General features: G+C 40.9%; 1 protein-coding gene across 2 annotated transcripts; it reads right to left on the minus strand.

Moving 5' to 3' along the window:
- Nucleotides 1-1,564: 1,564 nt before the first annotated feature.
- On the minus strand, nt 1,565-21,256 carry col1a2 (collagen type I alpha 2 chain). Of its 2 annotated transcripts, XM_023344976.1 has the most exons (50): nt 21,047-21,256; nt 19,442-19,443; nt 18,248-18,283; nt 17,761-17,844; nt 17,243-17,299; nt 17,019-17,063; nt 16,796-16,849; nt 16,657-16,710; nt 16,486-16,539; nt 16,340-16,393; nt 15,871-15,924; nt 15,668-15,712; nt 15,469-15,567; nt 15,314-15,367; nt 14,971-15,069; nt 14,302-14,346; nt 13,782-13,880; nt 13,304-13,357; nt 13,118-13,225; nt 12,981-13,034; nt 12,797-12,895; nt 12,060-12,113; nt 11,866-11,964; nt 11,711-11,764; nt 11,555-11,608; nt 11,393-11,446; nt 10,925-10,978; nt 10,788-10,832; nt 10,613-10,711; nt 10,410-10,517; nt 10,260-10,313; nt 10,111-10,164; nt 9,073-9,126; nt 8,916-8,969; nt 8,685-8,792; nt 8,506-8,559; nt 8,102-8,155; nt 7,845-8,006; nt 7,604-7,711; nt 7,255-7,362; nt 5,508-5,561; nt 5,307-5,414; nt 5,164-5,217; nt 4,946-5,053; nt 4,802-4,855; nt 4,094-4,201; nt 3,717-3,960; nt 3,432-3,616; nt 3,098-3,340; nt 1,565-2,999 (listed from the first exon to the last, which is right to left on the minus strand). In XM_023344976.1, the coding sequence occupies exons 1-50, from the start codon at nt 21,114-21,116 to the stop codon at nt 2,853-2,855; spliced, it is 4,056 nt and encodes a 1,351-aa protein (XP_023200744.1). In that variant the 5' UTR covers nt 21,117-21,256; the 3' UTR covers nt 1,565-2,852. The 2 variants fall into 2 exon arrangements, with proteins under 2 accessions (XP_023200744.1, XP_023200745.1); XM_023344977.1 differs by lacking the exon at nt 10,613-10,711.
- Nucleotides 21,257-21,632: the final 376 nt, after the last annotated feature.

Genomic DNA, 21,632 nt, shown 5'->3' on the forward strand with positions numbered 1-21,632 from the left:
AGGTTGAAAAATAATTGGCCTGTTTCTTTTTTTTCTGAGGCAATGTTAAAAAAGCCAGAAAATCTGGAAAACAACTGCACCCATATGCCTGCAAAAAACCCCAGAAAATACTGGTCTGACCACATAGTCATACTCTAGAGAAAAAAGGCTAAGGTTGTACAAACCCTTGACAAAATCAACACTAATCCCCACTAGAACAGAACAAAACACTCATGGTCGGCAGCACAACGCACAATACAAGTGTCACTGTGCAATCTGCCCTACAGGAATAGGATTCCAATGGTTACTTTGTACAGGTGTGGCTGACTTTTTTATGGATATAGACTGCCATAGAAACTGTGATATGTTCTAAATTCATTAGGGTGTGCCATCCATTTTGATGAAGATACAAGGGTCAATTTAGTTGTGCATAAAATTGCACAAACTAGTTTTGCAAGCTGCCTAAATATTTTGCATATACCAACAAAACATAAAATCTAAAACATCCCATTTCTGTATGAAAAGGTTTTGCAAAGTATAACATTTGAAGGGTTTTAGTGATCACTAAAACTCATACATCCTCAGCTTTATGTCTCTCCTAAGTATTTTTTATTGTAATTTAAAAAAAATTTCATTCATATTTTGACTTTGTTCTAAGCCATTACCCAAATTGAAATACACAAACTCCTTTTTGTTGTACCCACACATTCTCTTTGCACCTTAAATTATAAACTGCCTTTTCTGTAAACACTTCTAGGATATTGCTTTTCAGTAAATTGGACATAATTATTGTAACTTTGGATTTGATCAAACCGGCAAGTTTTAACACGTGTAACATTAAATACAGTTAATTTGTAATTTCTCATTTTTGTGGTATGTGTAAGGGTTGTAGATTTTTGAATAGGTGTTACCCTAGACCTCCACACACTGAATAATACATGACACTTCAAGTGAATTATATAGAATATTCATGAATCTATTATCTGAATTTTCCCCAAAGCTGTAGCACTATTTTCATTTTTGCATGTCTTCCTTGAATTTTCAAGCAGATTCTGCGGTACCATTGCACCCAGATATTTGTTGTCATATGTTCCCTTCAGTGTTTGTATTATCAATAATTGTCTGTGTTTTTGCATCAACTGCTATTTTTTACATTTCTAAATATAAATTAGCTTTTACTCCGACTCATTGACACTTATAAATCTAATGCCAGTTGTATTAAAATTAAGTGCTCAACGTGTTTCTTTTTGGCAGCTCTTGCAGTGTAAGAAACATTTATACCTCACTGCCATCCTGTGGTTATAATTGGTATTGCAGCTGTCTACATATAGCAGTGACGTGAGTTGCAGCTTTTACAAATCCGTCGCGCCCTTCTTTCGAGGCATTTCCCCGCCTATTTCCTGTACCGTTCGTGGTACTGAAGCCTATCTCAGCAGTATTGGCACCACTAATAAGTCTCCAAAGGGTCTTTAAATACCTGTCCCCAGTGCTTCTAAGTCAAGTAAACAACTAAAATGTCTGCAGTGCTGGGTCATATAAAGAAGCTAATGTCTATAGTCATGCATCAATACAGTTTAAGCCTTGATCCAAACTCAGAGGTTTATTTGGATGCAAAAGCTGTTTTATGCAAGGAAAAAAAGCTACATTGGAGAATGCATATTTACAAGAAAATGCACATTAGAAATCACACAATGACATGGAGAGTGTAAACAGAAGTTTACTATACATTAAAGTTGGATGTTCTGATGAGAGGCAACATAAAGGGGGATGTGACTCATGATAGTGTTCTGCTTCCACAATAGGAAGATGTTTAAGTCAATGCTGATACATAAATCGTCAGCACAACTAAGACCAGATGAAATTATATATAAAAGAAACTAAAAAAAAAAATAATAATAATAATACATTACAGTGACACACCTTCAATGATGTCATTAAAACATAAAAGTCACTGCATGGTTTGTGGGTTTTGGAACATTGGACATGCTTTATTTCAGAACTTTTCACAATTTATTTAAACATCTCACATATACAAAATAGGTACAATAGACTTTGTGGTGTCATTGTTTGAGAGAGAGAGAGAAAGGCCGCCTGAAAACCATTTGGGACTGGAGGAAAAGTGTGCTGTCAATGTGAACACTGCGAGTGGAACTGGGGCAGTACATAAGAAAAGCCTGAAAAAACTTTGAAGGACAAGAAAAGTCAGAAAATTAAAAAAAATATAAAACAGAAAACAGACATTAGACATAAGAGTTTAGGAACATTCCACCTGCTTAAAGTGGGGGAGTATCAGCGGGATTGATGTTAGACTCCTCATAGGTCAATACAAAGTAATACAGTAAAAAGTGGTTCGTTCCACAGCTGCATTTTAGCACCATAGGTCTCTGCTTCAAGTAACTGAGCACCTTCCAAGCAGGACAAAGCTTGAAGCATTAGAAGTCTTAACATCTCGGTTGTGGACTCAGGTTTTTGTCAATACTATTTTCTTTGAGTACAGGCATGAGGTAGTTCAAACCTTTTTTGTTCTTGGAAATTGTGGTTTTAAACCTCTTCTTTGGAAGATATACAAAGACCACAAAAAGTGATGCATACTTTCAGCATTTTTATTACACTTCTTTTATTTTTTACAAAAAAAGATGCCATGATGTTCCACAACAAGGTGTTATCCCGCGTCCCTTTGGGTTTGGCTGTATTAATTTGCATTGCACAAAATCTCCGTTCAGTCCGTTCGGTCCTCTCCGATAGTTGCCCATCTTAAGCAAGTGGATGTGCAGAGAAGTCAGCATTCAGTACAAAAAAAAACAGAGAAGGGCAGAGATTTCTTTTTTTTTTGTTCTTTCTCTCTTTTTGGTGTTAATTTATCATGAGTCTATTTATTTGAAACAGACTGGGCCAATGTCCAAACCAAACTCCTGATCAGGTCCACCAATGTCCAAAGGTGCAATGTCGAGGATGGGGAGGCGAGTTGGTTTATTTGTTCTGTACTCAATCACTGTCTTGCTCCACTCACCAGTGTGTGTCTGCAAAAGGTGAAGAAAAACAAAATGGAAATTAGACATTGAAAAACGGTGGAGTTCAATGTCTACAAAGAGCCTAAAAAAGCAAAAACTGTACTTACAGTGCAGCCATCCTCCAGCACGGAGAAGGTGAAGCGGCTGTTGCCCTCGGCCCTGAGCTCCACGTCGTTGGAGCCCTGGAGCACAACGGCCTTCTTCAGGTTGCCGCTCTCACCATCCATGTAGGCAACGCTGTTCTTGCAGTGGTAGGTGATGTTCTGGCTAGCCTGGTTGGAAAGCAGGCGCATGAAAGCCAGCTGCGTGGCCATGCTCTGTGGGCTGAGGGTCTCGTCGTTGTAGGTAAACTGCAGGACAGAACCAAGCAGAAAAGTTAGGATTTCAAAGGACTGCCAAATTCAGGGTAGGCATTCTTATTTGACTGCGTCCCCCTCGCACCTCGGTACCGCCGTTGATGGTCTCTCCGAACCACACGTGCTTCCTGTTGTCTGTGCTTCTGTACCAGTTCTTGCGTGCAATGCTCTCTGGGTGGGCATAGATGCAGGTCTCACGGGTGGTAAAGTCGCAGAAGACCTTGATGGCATCATTGATGCAGCCCTGGTTGGGGTCAATCCAGTAGAATCCTGAGGAGGAGAAGGCATCAGTCGAATGTTTTGGGTTTGGAGGAGGGTGGAAAGCTAATATAAATGCATCATACTAAATCAGGGCCTATAAGCTGCTTACCGCTGCTCCAGTCGGGGTGACTGAGCTTGATGTCGCGGCAGGTGCGGGCAGGGTTCTTTCTGGATCCCTCGGGGGTAAGCAGGTTGTCAATCTGAGTGTTGAGAGACTTGATGGTGGCATCGACTTCGTAGTCCTTGGCTCTGAGAGCTGGCTGATCAGCTCTGTATTCATCGTATCCAGAGACGTCGTATCCACCACCAGATGGGCCAGGAGGTCCGGGCAGACCAGGAGATCCAGCAGGGCCCTACAATGGATATGACAGTTGATCAATAGGCTGCAAACCTATCTGAATCTTCTACTTTAGACATAGAACACAAATCGTAGCACACAAATCTGTCTAAAATACTGATACATAGGTGAAGGAAAGTCAAACTTACAACTGGTCCAACATATCCAGGAGGTCCACGGGAACCAGGAGGACCCATAGGACCATGTGTGCCAGCTCTACCATCTTTACCAGGGGGTCCATTGGGTCCAGAAGGTCCCTAAAGAAGAGATGATTGTTTACAGCTATTAGAATAATGTACAGCTAACAATTACAGCATGCATGGAACTTGGAGCCCCCGTGTCAAAGAAGTCTTTTCATTTCTTTTTTCTTTCTTTTTTTCTTCATTTCTTCTTTTTTCTTTTTTGCAATGTTGTGTGAAAGAAATCTGCTAATGTGAAGAAATGCTGCATTTGATTTATCAAGAAAGTCAGAGCTAAAGTCCTGGGAGTGAAGTCAATACCCCAGATAAGCTCCTTCAAGTTGCAAGCCAGAAAATCTGTAGTAGTTGCTGCTTGTTGTGATGCTAAGTTCAAGCAGCAGTGCACGCTAATAGCAACATTTTTTTTCTAAAGCACCATGATTGCAAATAGAGGTTGTCCTGCATTAACGTGGGGGGTTCTTTGAGACTTTCCCTCTAAGAGTTTCAAGAAGATTATTGCTGCATTTATGAATGGGAAGTTAAAAAATCCACATTTAATTAAAACACACCACTATGTTGGACAACTTTGAACTAAGTTTTAGGTAAGACAGTGGCTTCACACTTATGATCACCCCAAGAACAAATAAAGAATAGTCTCTAATTTAGGATTAAACTCACTCTGGGTCCAGCATGTCCAAGGGCTCCAGCAGGACCGCTCTCACCAGGAGGTCCCTGTGGGAAAAGGAAAGTCCCAAATCATACACATTCTATATGCCCTCCATCTTCCAAAATTAACACCAGAGTCAATAAAATGATACTCACAGAAGGTCCAGGCATTCCCTGGAGACCAGGATGTCCACGAAGACCCTTCATGCCTCTGTCTCCCTTCTCTCCAGCAACTCCCTTCTCACCACGGGGTCCAGAAGGTCCCTACAACACACAGATATCAGCCTTTATTTCAGTCGTCACACAAGGTCATAGAAATGTGTTGAAGTCATGTTTCATGGAACCAAATTGTGTGGCATATTTATTGTACTTACTGGAGCGCCTCTGGCTCCAGCAGGTCCAGCGGGTCCAGAAGGACCTGATGGGCCCTAGGGACACATCAACAAATATATGAATGAGACAAGCTGATATATTTAAAGGTAAACAATTTGAATAGACAAGGAAGAACAATAATTACAGCCTCTCCACGGTTTCCAGGTCTACCAGCAGCTCCAGTTGGTCCGGCAGGTCCGGGAGCACCAGCAAGTCCCAAGGCACCAGGAGATCCAGGCTCACCACGATCTCCCTAAGCATGACAAACAAGAGAACAGGCAGCTCAGAGCGTACTGTGTTTTTCTCCTGAAAACAATCATGTTTAAATGTACCCTCAGGACATTACCTTGAATCCAGAGGCACCTGGACGACCGGGGGGTCCGTCGTTACCAGGGCTACCCTGTTTCGGAGAAAGAGTGGGTATAAAGGCAAAAACATTCATTAACAAACTTTGTGAAATATACATATGAGATGCTAAAGCAAGTGATGTTGTCCTTAACTCTTCTTGATTAGCTCCAGTTTCTCTGTGTATACAGTTGTAGTGGTCTACTTTACAATAATGAAACCCACTGCTAATGTAATTATTTCTGTTTTTCATGTTAGTAAAAGGAATGAAATCAGTATATCCAATATATTGATTGGGTATATACAGAGACAAAACATCAATAGCATCATTTGAAGGAAGCTTGAAATTTATAATCTCCTTAATTTTGACCATAGGCAGGTAGGCTTACTATCTGCATTTCGGACATAATTTATACTTGTTAAGTCATGGACTAATGAAGAAAAGTAGTATCTAGATCAACATATAACCCATTTCTTTCTACAACTATTTTGTGAATAAGTATGCCAATTCAATAAATGATGTATTAACTTGAAATTTATTGAAGCATTGAGAGTTTTATCCACTTTTCTTCATCTTACAGTAGCTGTAATATGACTGTCTCAAACCTCGAAGTACACTTCAAGGTTTGACTTTTAAAAGCTGAAATTTGCCTTCTAAAATTTCTCATTCAGAATATTCCTGCTGGTGTTTGATACTATGAAGAAACTGCAGCATAGTTACACATTTAAGCACAAACCGCAATAAAAGTTACCAAAGATGTTATCTGTCATTAGCTCAGCCAATCAAATAGCCTACATTAAAAATTATTATTTTTTACAGATGACCCACATTTGGCAAGTAGGGTTGTAAATATTTTTCTACAATTCTGAAATCTTTTTAACCATTTTCTATCTGTAAATAACATAAGTCTTGTGCATTTGGATTGTATTTAGACTTTTTTAAAATCATAGTTAGACACAAATTCTCATTTGACAAAAAGCATAATTCATCCTGTTACTAGAATCAGAAGTAAGAAGTATGTCATTGTTGTTGTTGCTAAAATGTGCTCATAATCTGATTTATCTGGGAGAAGCAAATGAGGTTTTATCTGCCCATGAGACAGGAATGCATACAGAGAATAAGAACAAGGAAATAGCCTAGCAACATATCCAGGCTAACCATGCGGCTTTGTTGAAGTTGTCAGAAAATGGGAAAACATTTCACCTACCCCTTAAGGAGGTGAACTAGTCAGTCTACTGCTTCTAAAAGTGGATTCATACTTAATTATTGACGGAGAAATCAATCTGCCTCATAGTACACACAAAAAATTATAATGATGAGTTGAATGTTACGGCTTGAACTATTGTGAATGATGGACTTCTTAAACTTTTGTCTGCATTGTCTTGTTAGTTGATCAAATAATGTAGTTTTTATTAAAAATATGAATACATGTCATCAGGTAAAGCAAAATGGTGCTGTGTGGAACCTGGAAATTATAGGATGCTTCCTTATACCAGCGACTTTCCATACTTTTTTCCATTTGGTTTGGTTACAGTTACTTGACTTTCTGTTTCATTTAGGCTAGTTGTGTTGCTTGTTCTGTGTAAAATGAGTCTGCATTGGTTGAGAAATAAGTTGATAGAGTTTAAATATATTTCAAAATAACTACACTAGGAGCTATCAGCTATTTCTTTTAAGCAATCATTCCTTTCAACATTTTGAACAAGAACTAACTAGCTAACTGGCTAAATTTCTGACTAAGTGTTACCTCGCGTCCAGCCTCTCCTTGAGGTCCGGTCATACCAGGCATGCCAATGTTACCAGGGGGACCACGGGCTCCAGATGGACCAGCGGGTCCAGGTCTACCAGGCTCTCCCTGGAATATTATAAAACAGAAAATGAGACATGGACCAAAACACATGTTGAAGCAGATATGATGCTAATTATCAGTTGAAGTATATTCCAGTTTATCACTGGGGCTGTTTAAAGATCCGTGATCCTTTGTTTGAACAGTTTTATTACATTTCTGTGCTACTGAGATATAACATGGGATTGATAAGATGGCTTTTTACCCTGTCCTTAGGCAGGGGGGTGTCTAGGTACTAACTTGCACTTACCACAGCACCAGCACCACCAGGTGTACCACGATCTCCTCTAGCACCAGGCAGACCAACGAATCCTGTAATTCCCAGAGGGCCAGTGGGTCCAGGAGCACCAGGAAGTCCCTGACGATATGCACAAACACTCATGATTAATCACCATAACAATTTGAGGCGATGTGTAGGGACATTTCATTAAATTCTCATCATTTTTTTCTTCCCTCTCCATATTTCTTTTATGTGATTTTGTAGTACTTACAGCGGGGCCAGACTCTCCGGAGGGTCCCTTCTCTCCAGGAGGACCAGGTGGTCCAACCATTCCCTGCTCACCAGAAGGACCAGCAGGACCAGAGTCACCACGGAGACCACGAGGTCCGTCTTTTCCAGCGTTACCGGAGGGGCCAGGAGGTCCCACAATACCCTGGGGAAAAAGGAGAGAGGAGTACATTGTGTAATGTGTGGCTTATTTGTGTGTGTGTTTGGTTTTATGGAGAATTGCACAATGAAAGTACTCACAGCAGGGCCAGGAGCACCAACTCTGCCAGCAGCACCAGGCAAACCAGTCAGACCCTGAACAAAAACACATACAGAGGTTAGAAACAGAGGTCTTATAGGTGTGCGTGTGCTTTTTAAATAAAAAAAAAACTGAACCAAACACAAGGAATTAATACAATATATCTTATCCAGTAAGAGTCTTTAAGCTTTATGTGTATTTTTTGAAGAGGAGTGTGATATTTATAAAAGCTAAACGTGTGTTATATCCCTGAATTTAGCAGATACCGATGCTGTATCACAATTATTATTTGGAATAAGGAGGTACGCCACAAAACTGAACTGAAAAGCGATGATAGAAAGCATGTGTGTTGCAGGTGGATATACAACATATGGTACTGCATTTGAGCTTTTAATCGAGTACTCACTGGAGGGCCAGTTTCTCCACGAGCACCAGGAGGTCCAGCAGAGCCAGCTGGGCCCTAGATAGCAAAAAAAAACAAACAAGAAAAATCTCTTCATCTCTTCAAATCTCACCATACCCTATGACACTATTTGAACTGCAATCGTAACAAGAGTAAGAAAGCGAGATTGTGAGTGTGCTTACAGCAGGTCCAGACTGTCCAGCGGGTCCAGCAGGGCCAGCGGATCCAGACTCTCCCTTTCCCCCGGCAGGTCCACGCTCTCCTCTGGCTCCGGCCTGACCATCAAGACCCTGTGGGAGAACCAAAGGATGTAAACGTCCGGACAAGCTTTTTGTGCTTGTTAAGCAAATCTTCAGTATATGCGTTAACCCAAATCTCTTTGTAATTTTAACCTATGAAAGAATCAGGCTTACAGGGGGTCCAGCAAATCCGGGGGATCCGGCAGGTCCAACCTCTCCACGCTCACCCTGTAGATAAGAAGAACTTTGTCAAAAAAGGCTCCCTAAGACCTTGTTTTATAATGACATATGATGTAGTTAAGGTATGTAAATAATAGGAAATCTATCTTACAGAGGGTCCACGAGGTCCAGCAGGGCCAGAGGGTCCAAAGGAACCAACCTCACCCTAGAAGAGACAAAAGACAGGATAAGAATTACTCTAACGCTTAATCAACTGCAACATATGCATTAGACTCAATGCCTTTTAATGTGGCCGTCTGAACTCTACAGGGCCACATAAATAGAGTCTTCAAGATAACAGGTGTGTGCTTAAATATTATTTTAATCAATAAAGTCAAAGCACTTTTTATCCATATTCTGCCAAATAACATTAATGTGAAAAGAAAAAGTATTATCGAATGCAGACACAGCTTTTGTATTAATATTTTTAAAGCTTATTAATGGATTTTAGCAGTATATTTGGTCAAAACTGGCCCTCTGGGAATATTCCTGATCTTGATGTGTCCCAAAGTGAAAATGAGCCTGACAGTCCTGAATTATACAATCTTTTTATATGAATAGATACCAAGCAGAAAATATGTTCCTTGCATATGTTCTGTAATATATGTAAATGCTGTATGTGCATATTAAAATAGTCACGTTATTATTTTTTTTTAAATTAACAAAATGGATTATAAATAATTACAGATATGGAAGAAGAAAAAAAAATATGTATGGACGTTGTTTTATTGAATCATATCCACTGCCATCTTTTGCTAGGTTAGCAGCTGGAATGTTGCTGCAGTTTATAAAACAGCCACCAGATGGCAGCAGTGAGACTGTTGCTATAAATATAGCAATTTGCTGCAGGTTTAATTTGGATTTTACCGCAGAGAAAAGCAAAGGATTTGAAAACGAAGTACAGGTTTGTTCAGAATTCATATTTTTACACTTCTGTAATCCCAACGGCTTCTCCTGATAGCTTATTGTTGCAAAGCTTTGGTTTAAGAAGTCTACCTTGAGTGTTGGCAGGTAAGTGTTGGCAGGAGTCATTCATAGCTTACATTTATTTTTGTTGATATTTGTTTGTTTGGGAGGAATAGTCCTGCGCTGGTGATATTTGCCAAGATTTGTCAGTTATCTATTTCTCACAACTAATACACCAACTGACCTTATCACCGTTGGCTCCAGTGGGTCCAGGAGGGCCAGGAGGTCCAGCAGGGCCCTGGTAGGAGATTAAAGGGGATAGTCAATAAGGGGTACAGGCTCCAATATTTTGTTTTTAGGTGTATCCTAAAAGAACAGGAGAGTTTAACCTACACGAGAGCCATCTCTGCCAGAATTTCCATCAGGGCCTCTGTGTCCGGTCTCTCCCTGAGAATGAAAGCAGTAGTTAGACGGGCTGTAACTTTCAAACAGAATATAGTAAAATATGTGGATGTGGTAGATTTTTTTCTCTCTTAAATTTACCTTCTCTCCCTTGCCTCCTGGACCACCAGCTACACCACGCTCACCGGGGATGCCAGCAGATCCTTGATGTCCGGCAGCCCCAGCAGCTCCAGCAGCTCCTGGCTCTCCCTAGCAGCAGAAAAGGAAAAAAAATCTGTTTATCTTCCTTACATTTTTTAAAAATCATAATAGGTTTTTGACAATTTTTTCTTCCTTTGGATTACCTTGCCACCATCAGGTCCAGGGGCTCCAGCTGGTCCACGGGGTCCAATTGGTCCCTGAGCTCCAGAAGCGCCAGCAGCACCTGGGTTACCACGCTCTCCCTGCAGAGTATAGACGCTTATTTAATTTCTGATCTCCTGGTTCTTGTACATGCACGTGAAAGCAAAGTGACCTCACCTTGCCACCAGCTGGTCCAGCGGCTCCCTGCTCTCCTGGGATACCCTAGAGCACCACATCGTTTTGGTTAGATTTGGTTAGACTGCACCAATATTTGTGTTTCATCCGCGAAACTTGTTTTGAGTTCATTTACTTACTCTTTCTCCAGGCTTGCCAGCCTCACCGACAGATCCAGCAGGTCCAGGCAGACCCTACAAACACCAAGTGTCAACACAAGATCCAACAGCGTCAAACAAGAAAATGGTAAATTGAGTATAATTTAAAAACAAAACAAAAAACAATACAGAAATTAATATCAAAGTGCTCTTTACTGTCAAATTATTACCTAAAACTCAAACCCTCAGAATATTTCTCACTAAACAGACAAAAATGGTGATGTTGCCCTCAGTGTAAACAACATGAAAATGCTAAAGGTTAACTTGCTAAATCTGGATGGAACTTATAGATTATTGAAGCTATTAAGATCAGGGCAGGCCAGTCTTAAGTGGCCATGAAGAAAGATGTCCATAAACATTCAATGCTAAGACGATATGTAGCCATCAGAAATGCTTTTATCTCCTTGTATTGCCTCCATTTTGGTAATCAGAGAAGGGAAATGTTCAAACCTGGAAGCCAGGAGCTCCAGCTGGTCCCTGCTCTCCCTTCTCACCAGCACCGCCCTACATCAAGGAGAAAACATTCTTGAAAATGGATGCTGAAATCATATTTTGCATGGTTCATTTGCAAGAACGGATATTACAGTAAGCCTTTTATGCAGAGACACTTACAGCAGCTCCCATGGGGCCAGTGGCTCCGTTGTTGCCGTCAGGTCCAGGGGGTCCCTGATAACAGAGATAGCAACTAAGCATACAGCAACACTGAACAACTGAAACAGAAATTATGCAAATGTTTATGCTTTCATAACATTATATTCTCTGACATACTCTCAGACCAGTGGGGCCACTAGGTCCCTTCTCTCCAGGTTTGCCCGGCTCTCCCTGAGGGAAAACGGGATTTATAGGTAAGACGGAGCTGAAACAAATGCGTACAATTTGAACTGCTCTTTTTTTTCTTCAGGTCCTGCATAATGCCCACTCACAGAGGGTCCTTTGGGTCCAGGGAAACCAATGTTTCCTGGCTGGCCTCTAGGTCCAGTTGGGCCGGGAGGTCCAGAACGGCCATCTTGTCCAGCAGGACCCTGGAAGACGAAGAAGTGTCACCTCAATCCATTGGAGAAACAGTCATGAGACCAGCAGCAACTCTCTAGAGAGAGTAGAACTAAGGTTTACTCACAGAAGGTCCCTCCTTTCCTGGGGGTCCAGAGCTTCCAGGGCTTCCTGGGAGACCCTTTAGAAAACAAACATGGAGAAGTTATGAAGAGTCCACATTTTCAGGGGGACCGCAGAAGCGAATTAGCTTTTGCTATAATCTGGTACAGTGCATCGGTTGATGACATTTATGTTTGAGTTGTGCATTGTCCCTTTATAAATCAAGTTCATTGTCACTCTAGGATGGTCTATTCTTCCTCTACATCAGGGGTCCCCAAACTTTCTCCTGTGAGGGCCACATAACTTGTCCCTTCTCTGATGGGGGCCCGGGGTCAGTTTGTAACAGAAAAAGTGTGACGATTGTAAGAGTGCTAAACATAAAAATGTATTGTTTTTCAGAAAGCACAATCAAATAACCTTTTCTGGATTCTTCAGAGAACAAAAGTCAGGAAATAACACTATTTATGAAATAAATAATAACCAAATAACACTGGGTTCTCCACATAAAAAAAAGGGTTAGGGTCAATTATATGCATGTATAAAACAGTTACTAACTAGTAGTTAATAATAAATAAAGTTCATTACTAAGGAACATTTATTTTATTGCAAAAGTCCAACTTGTCAAATAAAAATGCACATATATGAAAATACTCTGGTATTGTTCAGGGGGCCGGACCAAATGTGGAGGCGGGCCGCATCTGGCCCGCGGGCCGTAGTTTGGGGACCACTGCTCTACATGAAGAAATGATTAAAAACACTCACTCTGAGACCGGCAGGGCCAGGCTCGCCAGCACGACCGGCATCTCCAGGGGGTCCACGAGGTCCAGCAGCACCAGAAGCACCACGGGCACCAGGCATACCCTGTTGTGGTCAAAAAGTGGTCAAAATTAGAAATAGTAGCTCACTGAATGGACAGATGTTTGAGTGTCTTTCGCGTAATGCTCACAATTGGGCCAGTTCTTCCATCGGAACCAGGCAGACCACGGCTTCCGGGAGCACCCTGAGGGTGACACATGGCTATCAGCTACTGAAGCTAGGTCAGAGGTCAAACATTACCATAACAGATTATGGTAGGACACTTACTCTAGCACCACGGCTGCCAGCAGGCCCATTAGCACCAATCTCACCAGTGGGTCCTCTCTTGCCCTCCTCACCTTGAGTTCCAGGAGGTCCCTGAGGGCCAGCGTTACCCTGAGGGAGGCAGTAATGAAGTTTAGCGTCTTGAACAGATTTGCTTTGCATTTTGAATAAATCATCTTTTAAACTTACAGGCTCTCCTTTGCCACCAGTGTCTCCCTTGACACCCTGAGGACCAGGATCACCCTAAAACATACAGAGAAATAGAAATGCAATTCAACCAAAGATAAATTATATATGTTATAAGTGTTTTCTTAACATTTACCAGTAAAGCATCATTTGTGATTAGTGTGCATTGCTAAACAGTAGCATTGTGTCTGCATTTGGACCTGCAAAGCAAAAGGCTTTCTTTTGTAAAGCTTGTGCAGTACAAGCACTGCTTCTACTCCATTATTATTGTAGTAGTGCATACGGAAAGTGCTATAAACGTGTATTAATATATATATCTATATTAATAAAAAAAGTTAAGAGATAACATGTTGGAACTTGAGACCAGTTGAAATAAGAAGTCAGAATCAGCGAAGGCTGAGATGTGTGAGGCTGATATATGGATGTTATGATGGAACAGTTGATCCAGTGGATTCATCTTTCCAGAGAGTTTTATACTCACAGAAAGTCCTCTTGGTCCAGCAGCACCCTGAGGTCCCTGAGGTCCAGGTCCTCCTCTTGGTCCGGGGAAACCAGGAGCTCCACCAGAACCGGGGGTTCCCTTTACAGTAGGAAGGGTGACAGGTCAGCATTGATCAATCTTTCAGAGCCAGAGTTCAACATAATGCCCTCTTTTGGTTTTGACGTCCAACTGATCATCAACAGGAATACAAAAACGGTTGAGTTTGTGTGTGTCAGGTGTTACAAAGCGAGATTATTTTTTAATGCATCCAACTTATTGAGTATACATAGACAGAAGCTGACAGGTATGCAACTAAAATCTCATATAGGGTGCAGTCCAGCTCAACAACTAAAGGAAGTACACACTTTTCTTTTAGGGACTGTATAGACTGAGTGTATTTGGTGTATAAAGCTTTCTACATTCTTAAGGTAGGCCTGAGAACCTACTGCAAAAATGATTTACATGTATGCAAATCATAGAACACACCAAAAACTGATTCAGTAAGAGAGTGGATACTCACAGCAGCTCCCTTGGCTCCATTCAGACCATTAGCACCAGGGTTGCCCTATGGGAAAAGTAGAGAAAAATTAATTTGATTTAATTATTTATGTTTATATAGCCCCAAATTACAACTAATCTAACTTATCAAAAGGCAATTTACAAGCAATCTCAGTTAAAATACAGCTCTATAGAATGCAGTGAGTTTCAAATTTAATTCTAGTACAATGTGGTCATACAGTTGATTTCAGTCTAATTACATACAGTACTATGAAAACCTAATTAGTACATGAAGATTATCTAAAAAGTCTAATAAATCTTTATGATGTTTGAATATTTTCAAATGAAATGTTTACACAAGTGCCTGAATCCCCTAACAGTACAATATAATTACATAACATAGATGCACTATTCCTCTCTCGGTTTTAAAAATTATATGAACTATTATTTCTATATATCAAGTGAGTCATAAAAATCAGTACACAGAAGTACATGTTAGAACATGAACATGCCAAAACAAGAATGATTTTTTTTTAAATATAATAGAAGTTACCCCTTATTTTCAAAGAGAAACTACAAAACAAGCCTCTTTCCGGTGTTCAGTAGTATATCAAGGACTTAGAGTCATCTCCCAGACAAAAAATAGTTTTAAAAATATGCCAGTTGACTATTTCTTGTTTTTTTTACTTACAGGGGGACCAATTGGGCCAACAACACCGTTGGATCCGGGCTCTCCTCTAGATCCCTGAGGTCCAGATGGGCCAGTGCCTCCAGCGGCTCCAAGTTCTCCCTGTTAATGACAATATTTGAATTATTTTTCATTTATTGGAGGTAGAGAGAAGAATTAAATGTTATTTGAAGAAGTGTGTGTTCAAAAATGTATATATTGCTGAAAATATACAATACTTGTGCTTCTCATTTGGAGATTTAGTAAAAAAAAAAAAGACTGCAAGGTATATGTGTGACTATGTTGTTTTCTAACTTTTTTGTGACAAGATTTTTGGCTGTTTAACAGGAAGTGACAAGACATGTACCTTGGGTCCAGGACCGCCTGGGAAGCCTGGGGGGCCAGCAGCACCCAAAGGACCCTGGATAAAAGAGGAAGAACAATCATGGTGTAAGGAGTTTTCTGACATCCACAGTGTCTCTCGTTTGTTCCTTTGATTGGAAATAAAGAGGGTTTACTCACAGCTGGGCCAGAAGGTCCAACATTGCCATCAGAACCACGAGAACCAGCAGGACCAGCAGGGCCGGGGCGACCTCTCTCACCGGGCTGACCACGTTGTCCCTGAAGACCGAACATCCAACAGAGTTAGTCAAGACCACAGCTGATGGAAACACTTACAGGAATATAAGATGAAGAACATTTAGTTTTATTGTGAACTTACAGCCAGTCCAGAACTTCCAGGAGATCCAGAGGCACCAGACTCACCCTATGGGAGAGTTAGGAAAAAAACAAATCCCCATTATATATGTAATTATATGCTAACATATGAAGTAGATAAGCACAAATAAAGAGACAGGCTTAAAATAAAAATAAAAAGATGAGCAGAAAGTGAGAAAGTGATCTACGTGTTGAATGGTGCCGTACCTTGGCGCCAGCAGAACCGGGTTCTCCCTTACGTCCATCAATACCAGTGTAACCCTATAACACAGAAGAGTAGAGATGATTAAAGCTGTTACTAAGAGGACAAACTTAAGGTCAACACTTAAGAAAAAAAAATCTAATATAGTAGGTGTTATTTTTTAAGGATCTGTTATAGGAAAGTCCTCGAAGGGAGATGGAGTGAAGTGAAAATGTGTCTTTATTTCTCTGTCCCAATGGCCAAAGTTCAAGTGAAGACTTAACTCAATTAATTTTAACAGGAGGCCTTCACTAGGCGTCAATATGAAAGGCACCACTATTAAAATTTAAATGTTCAAATTATCCAGGAATTTTTGGGGGGTAAAAAGAGAAGGGTCAGATAATGAATGATGAGCCACAATAAATTTCTATTCCAAGTTCCAGTTCCGGCAAACAGGCCGAGGGTGAAAAGGTTAAAAGAAGGTAAATCACTCACTCTGTGTCCCTTCATCCCTGGAAGTCCAGGAGTTCCTGGGAATCCACGAGCACCCTACAATTCCAAAGTAAAGAAGGTTAAGAAGGAATAAAGATACTGAATCTCAATTTAAGTCACAACTCCGTGTCCCGGTAAGAACCACTTACCTGAGGGCCGGCGGCACCTCTGTCTCCGGGCTTGCCAGGTCTGCCATTGTTTCCCTATAAATCAATAGAAGAGAACTCACCATTAGCTGCTTATGGATAAAAAAAAAAAACAACTGCCGAAGCTACTCAAATTAAATCGAAAGAAGTGGTGAAAAAAGGTCACAAACATACATCTTCTCCAGATTTGCCAGGTGGTCCAGGGGGTCCACGGGCTCCAACAGGGCCCTGGAAAACAGAAATCAAGCATTAAATACTTAAAGATTGCAATGGCAACTCAAGCTAGTAGGAAGATTTGAGGGAGTACACTTACGTCGTTTCCAGGCTGTCCGGGTTCACCAGCGTGTCCAGTCTGTCCTTGAGGTCCCTGTTGAATAACACACACATCGCTAAGAATTGATGTAAGAACATTTCTGCTTTGCCTCTCTGGGCTCTTTCAACAATGTGTCTTTTTAATTGTCTTTTCGGATTATTAAAGTCTTTATGGATTTGAATAGATTTTGAATTTCAAGGTAAATTTTGAACTATGCCCTTACCTGGGGTCCAGGCATTCCAGGGGAACCTCTGGGTCCCATCAGTCCCTGATAAGAAGAAATATGAAATTATTAATTCCAAGTCACGCTGTGATGGATTTAATCTGGAAAGCAATGCAGATAAATTGTGCTTATCTGGATTGCTTTTAGATGTTTATACAAATTAATATTTGGCGTTATTGATTTGAGACAAAATAGGACTTATTGAGGTAGGGTAGGAAACTTACTGGGGGTCCGGGTCCAGGATCGGGGGCTTTCGAACCATCATATTGAGCAGCAAAGTTCTGTTGAGTAGGTAAAAAACAGAACAATAATTAATTCAATTTAATTCATGAGTAAACCTTACGATGCTACTGCCAGGGTTAACATTGGCCTCACCAGGGCCACAGTAAATTCAGTCTTTACATAAAAGACAATCTAATATTATAAAGAAATTCTCTGACAAAATAATAATACTAGTTTTTACCTAAAATATTACTGACTAAGACATTTTTAGCGTTTGTAAACCTACTTTACATTCCAGTTGCCCACCAGTGACCTAATTTGGCAGCATGCATGTCTTGTCTTAGAAAAGTTCAAAAGGGCAAAGGTCAGGAGTCAATGACTAAAATCATACATGCGTCTGTCATACAACTCAAATGAAGACACGATTTTGTGACATCAACGTTTCTTGAGACTATTTTCGAAGATACATGAAAGTTTTTCGAAAAACTGCGTATTTCTTGAGTGTAAAAGGGAGACGTACTCCTCCGAGTCCAGGGGGGCCTGGAGGGCCAGCGGGGCCAGGCAGTCCGGGTTTGCCATCTTTTCCATTAGGGCCAGGAAAACCCTGGAGAAAAGAAGACAATCCGAGTGATGACGTGTTACGGATTTAACAAACAAAGCATGTTTGCCATCGGACAAAACTACTACAAAACTACATGCTGCAAATTTGTTGTAAAAAAACCATAAATGCTTGTCATTGTGAAACATTTTCAGTGACTGTAACGTAGCAAGACACGCCTGATACAAGCAAAAACCCGAAATTTTTGTCCTGTAAACCTTTATATTAAAATTCCCATCAAGGGGATCATATGCACGATAAACAAAGGGGAGTGGCAAACTGGGCCTGACAGGTCAGACAGCACCAAGAAACTTCACCAATCATGCTTCATAAAGAACGCACACATCAAATAATGCATATGTGAATTCACTTGGCAGATCAAAGTTAGCAGAGTTTTATTTCAGCTTACCCTGTCACCTCGAGGTCCTTTGTCTCCTCTGGGACCCTGGAGCGCAGAAATCACTTGGTTAGACCACAACACAGATTAGACAGCTTTAAGATGCAAGTATTCCTACCAGGAATCAAGTAGGAGACTTAGGCCTCATTGCATGAGTGAGAGCTATATTGTCAAAACGCTAAACATGCACTGAACAATCTGATTCATTAGTTGGGGGTAGACACAAGCTAAAGGCCATCTTAAATGATCTTACTGGAAATGGCAAATCTATATTCTAGTCAACCTTGTGCTTTGTGGGTCTAACATTCCAAGTTCTAGGCCAATAGATCCGTCCTATACCATGCAGTTATCTAAACACAATCTTGTATATAATGGAAATAAATACATGTATTGATATTTCAGCATGCTGTTGTCTTACTTTGTGGGAACCTGTGATTATTCTCAGTCAATGAAAGACAAACTCTGAATACTGCTTTCAAAAATATCAGAATAAGATAAGGCCTCAACAGTGTAATGCGTATATAATATAAGTGTTCAACATAGTGCACAACAAAGTTGAGCTCAATCGTTTCTTGAGAATAAAGAAACAATTCACAGTATTTCTTGCTCTAAAGGCAAGTAATATTCTAAAATGCTACCAAAACCACGCAGTGTACACCTTAAGATGCTACTGCTGCTAAAGCTCCAACTGCCAAACCTCAATCTCCATCAAAGCAGAGCGCATCAGACAGAAATGGCCTTTTCTTTCTATTCTCCAGCTCACAGGCCTGAGATCAGACCTTGGTCTTTGCATCTATCTGAAACGAGAGGCAAATATAGATTCCAAACTGACTCAAAGTCAGCTAGTCGTGAAAAACCTCCCTTTGGCCCCTTCTCTGCTGTCCTCAGAAAGGATCCTTTGTGCCAGGCTCTCATGGGTGCCTCTGCACCACGGTTTTAGCTTTCACTGACACGATCTAGAGCCAATAGGACCCTTACCTAACGATGGACAGGAAGAAAGAGAAACTGCTGAGAGAAACAGCTCAGCTCAGTCTAAAAGAAATCCTCATGCCATAACTGAGACAGCTCACACAGGTCAGCAGTAGCTGACAGTGGCTTTTTCCTGACTTGTTTCAAGGGATTTGGAAGACATGACAAGGTGGACTAGATGAGGTAAAGCTATGTTTTAGATATGTTGTTATGATGGTAGCATGCATGCATACTAACCGCTGTGGCATTGTAGAGATGATGATGCGGGCGAGGAGGGAGGAAAAGGAGAGGGCAGGGGGAGAAAAGGGAATACTCTGTTAGAAAATTTCATAATGTACAGAGCAAACAATCTTGATGTATTCATCCTTATTTTAATTAGATAATACATTATCTATTAAAAAAACATGATGTACTGATTGAAGATATTAAAATAAAGACATACTGGTTATATTTTGTGCCTGGTGAAACGTAAAACCTGGCTTTCTGTGTTGCCTGAACGTAGTAGGATTGCTTTTCCTTCACTCATGCCCTCCTTGACATTTAAAGAATATAAAGTATATAATAAAACAAGCAAGTTTCCTCTCAAATTGTGGGCCGCCTAACACGTCTCAGCTCAGACAAAACTAGGAGCTGCAGGCTCAACAAACTCAGTGATTCACTGTAACCACTCTGAGATGTTTTAACCGTGTAATGGAAGTTCATCTCTTGGGAACCTGCAGCATTCCAGATATTAAAGCTGCAAATTGCTAACAGGTCCGAACTAGCAGGGTATGCCTTCGGGACTAGAATATTTTTTGCCTGCCACTGAAAACAGGGCCAAATGTAGGTAATTTCCTATGACATCTGTATACTTCCAGTATACTGCAATGTGCTTTGATTCTGTTGCTGAGCTCCTTGAAAAAGACAAAGGTGGTATTTAGTTTGTCTTGATGACAGTTTGCTTCTCTTGTTCATTCTCTGAAGCAGGTGAACGCCAGTTCCTCCCTGGATGGCTTTGGGATCAGGTGGTCATGGCTGGGATTGGAGCTGCTGGGACCTCCCTGTGAACTCTGGCATGTCATGTCCACATTGATCCAGCAGGTGGCATACTAGAGCGTTAATGTGAGACTGGTCGCCTCATATCCCTTTCAGCCTCAAAGGGTCACACCTCAAACTAAAGTTAAGTGAATGGTATGAGGTATTTTCTTTGAAATTCTCTGTTATTTGGGGGCTACTTTTAGCCTTAAAAACAGGAACTTTTAAGAGAGAGAGACAACTTTTAAAAAATAATTAAAGACTAAATTGTTTTTATTTTAATTTTTTATTAATTTAGTACTATTTCTATATATGTTATTTCTTACTAGGCAAATTGTAGCTTGTTGATTTAATTCAAAAGAATGTCTAAATTCGTGCCAAATTGGTACTAGCCTCCATGGCCACCAGGGGGAGACACTGCAACGTGAAACGCAAAGCTGCCTTTCTTGGCTGTGTGGATGGAACAATGTGTCCAACGCCCCACAAAAGCTTTCCATCCAACTTTTCTAAAGGATAGTGCCAATGTTAATTCAACATGCATTAAACGATGGGGGGAGACTTGTTATGAAGGTCTCACCCACATAAATATTTTTCTTACTTATCCCTTAAAAAAGAGACAAAAACAAAAGAAAACTAATCACATAATAATTGTATCCTTTGATAAAGTGAAGAATCCTCTGCATGAGCTCAGTCCGGTTGAGTTCAGGTTGACCATCATCATGTAGGTCCCAAACAAAAGCCAAGCGAAAACATCCTCAAGAAGTAGGGACCCAAAGGGGGAAAAAGTATAGATCCATCACAGAGAAAGAGTAGACAATCAAAACTTACATTGGCATGATGTTAGATATAACGTTACTGCAAGCAGCAACAGAATCCGAGTATCCACAAAGCTGAGCATGTCTAAGCAGACATGCAGACTCCTTGTGCCGCAGAGCCCCTGTCTTTAAACCACCTTTAAGCAGGCATACAGTTGTGGTGACACGAATAACTCCAAACTTAGCAGATGCCTGCTGCCGTGATGCTAGAATAATAAAGATCTATCAGGCCTATTTATACGGCAGGAGGGTCCCTGGTCTGCGTGTCAAAAGTCGGCCCGTCAGCCAATGGGAGAGGAGAAACCCAATCTGACTCCCATCCCTCTGCAGCTTGGAGGCAGTCATGTGGTCCGGCATCTCCCTGCCTTTTTCCTCTCCACCAGCAACAGTTTGGCAGAGGCTCTGGCGATGATGACGAGTGCAACGTTTTAATTAGATCCATTCTTTTTGAGGACGTGGACAGCGTCGAGGTTTATAAGGCAGATGAAGGCCTAACTCGAGTCTTTTTACAGAGCGTCGGTGCAGATCAGGTCAGCACGCAGGGCGATGGGCGTCTGGCCCTGCGCGCTGATACTTTTGTGCGTATAATACGCACAAGA

This window comes from Xiphophorus maculatus, chromosome 13, assembly GCF_002775205.1.
Source record: "Xiphophorus maculatus strain JP 163 A chromosome 13, X_maculatus-5.0-male, whole genome shotgun sequence".
Classification (NCBI taxonomy): Eukaryota; Metazoa; Chordata; class Actinopteri; order Cyprinodontiformes; family Poeciliidae; genus Xiphophorus; species Xiphophorus maculatus.

What these genes read in the sequence shown, in the direction of transcription:
- col1a2 (XM_023344976.1), bottom strand. Translation starts at nt 21,116, where the DNA reads ATGCTCAGCTTTGTGGATACTCGGATTCTGTTGCTGCTTGCAGTAACG. An exon ending in CTGGACCCAAAGGACCCTCT is followed by an intron (nt 11,765 to 11,865) that starts GTGAGTGGGCAT and finishes GTTTTCCCTCAG; the next exon opens with GGAGAGCCGGGCAAACCTGG. An exon ending in GTGGCCCCACTGGTCTGAGA is followed by an intron (nt 11,609 to 11,710) that starts GTATGTCAGAGA and finishes CTCTGTTATCAG; the next exon opens with GGACCCCCTGGACCTGACGG.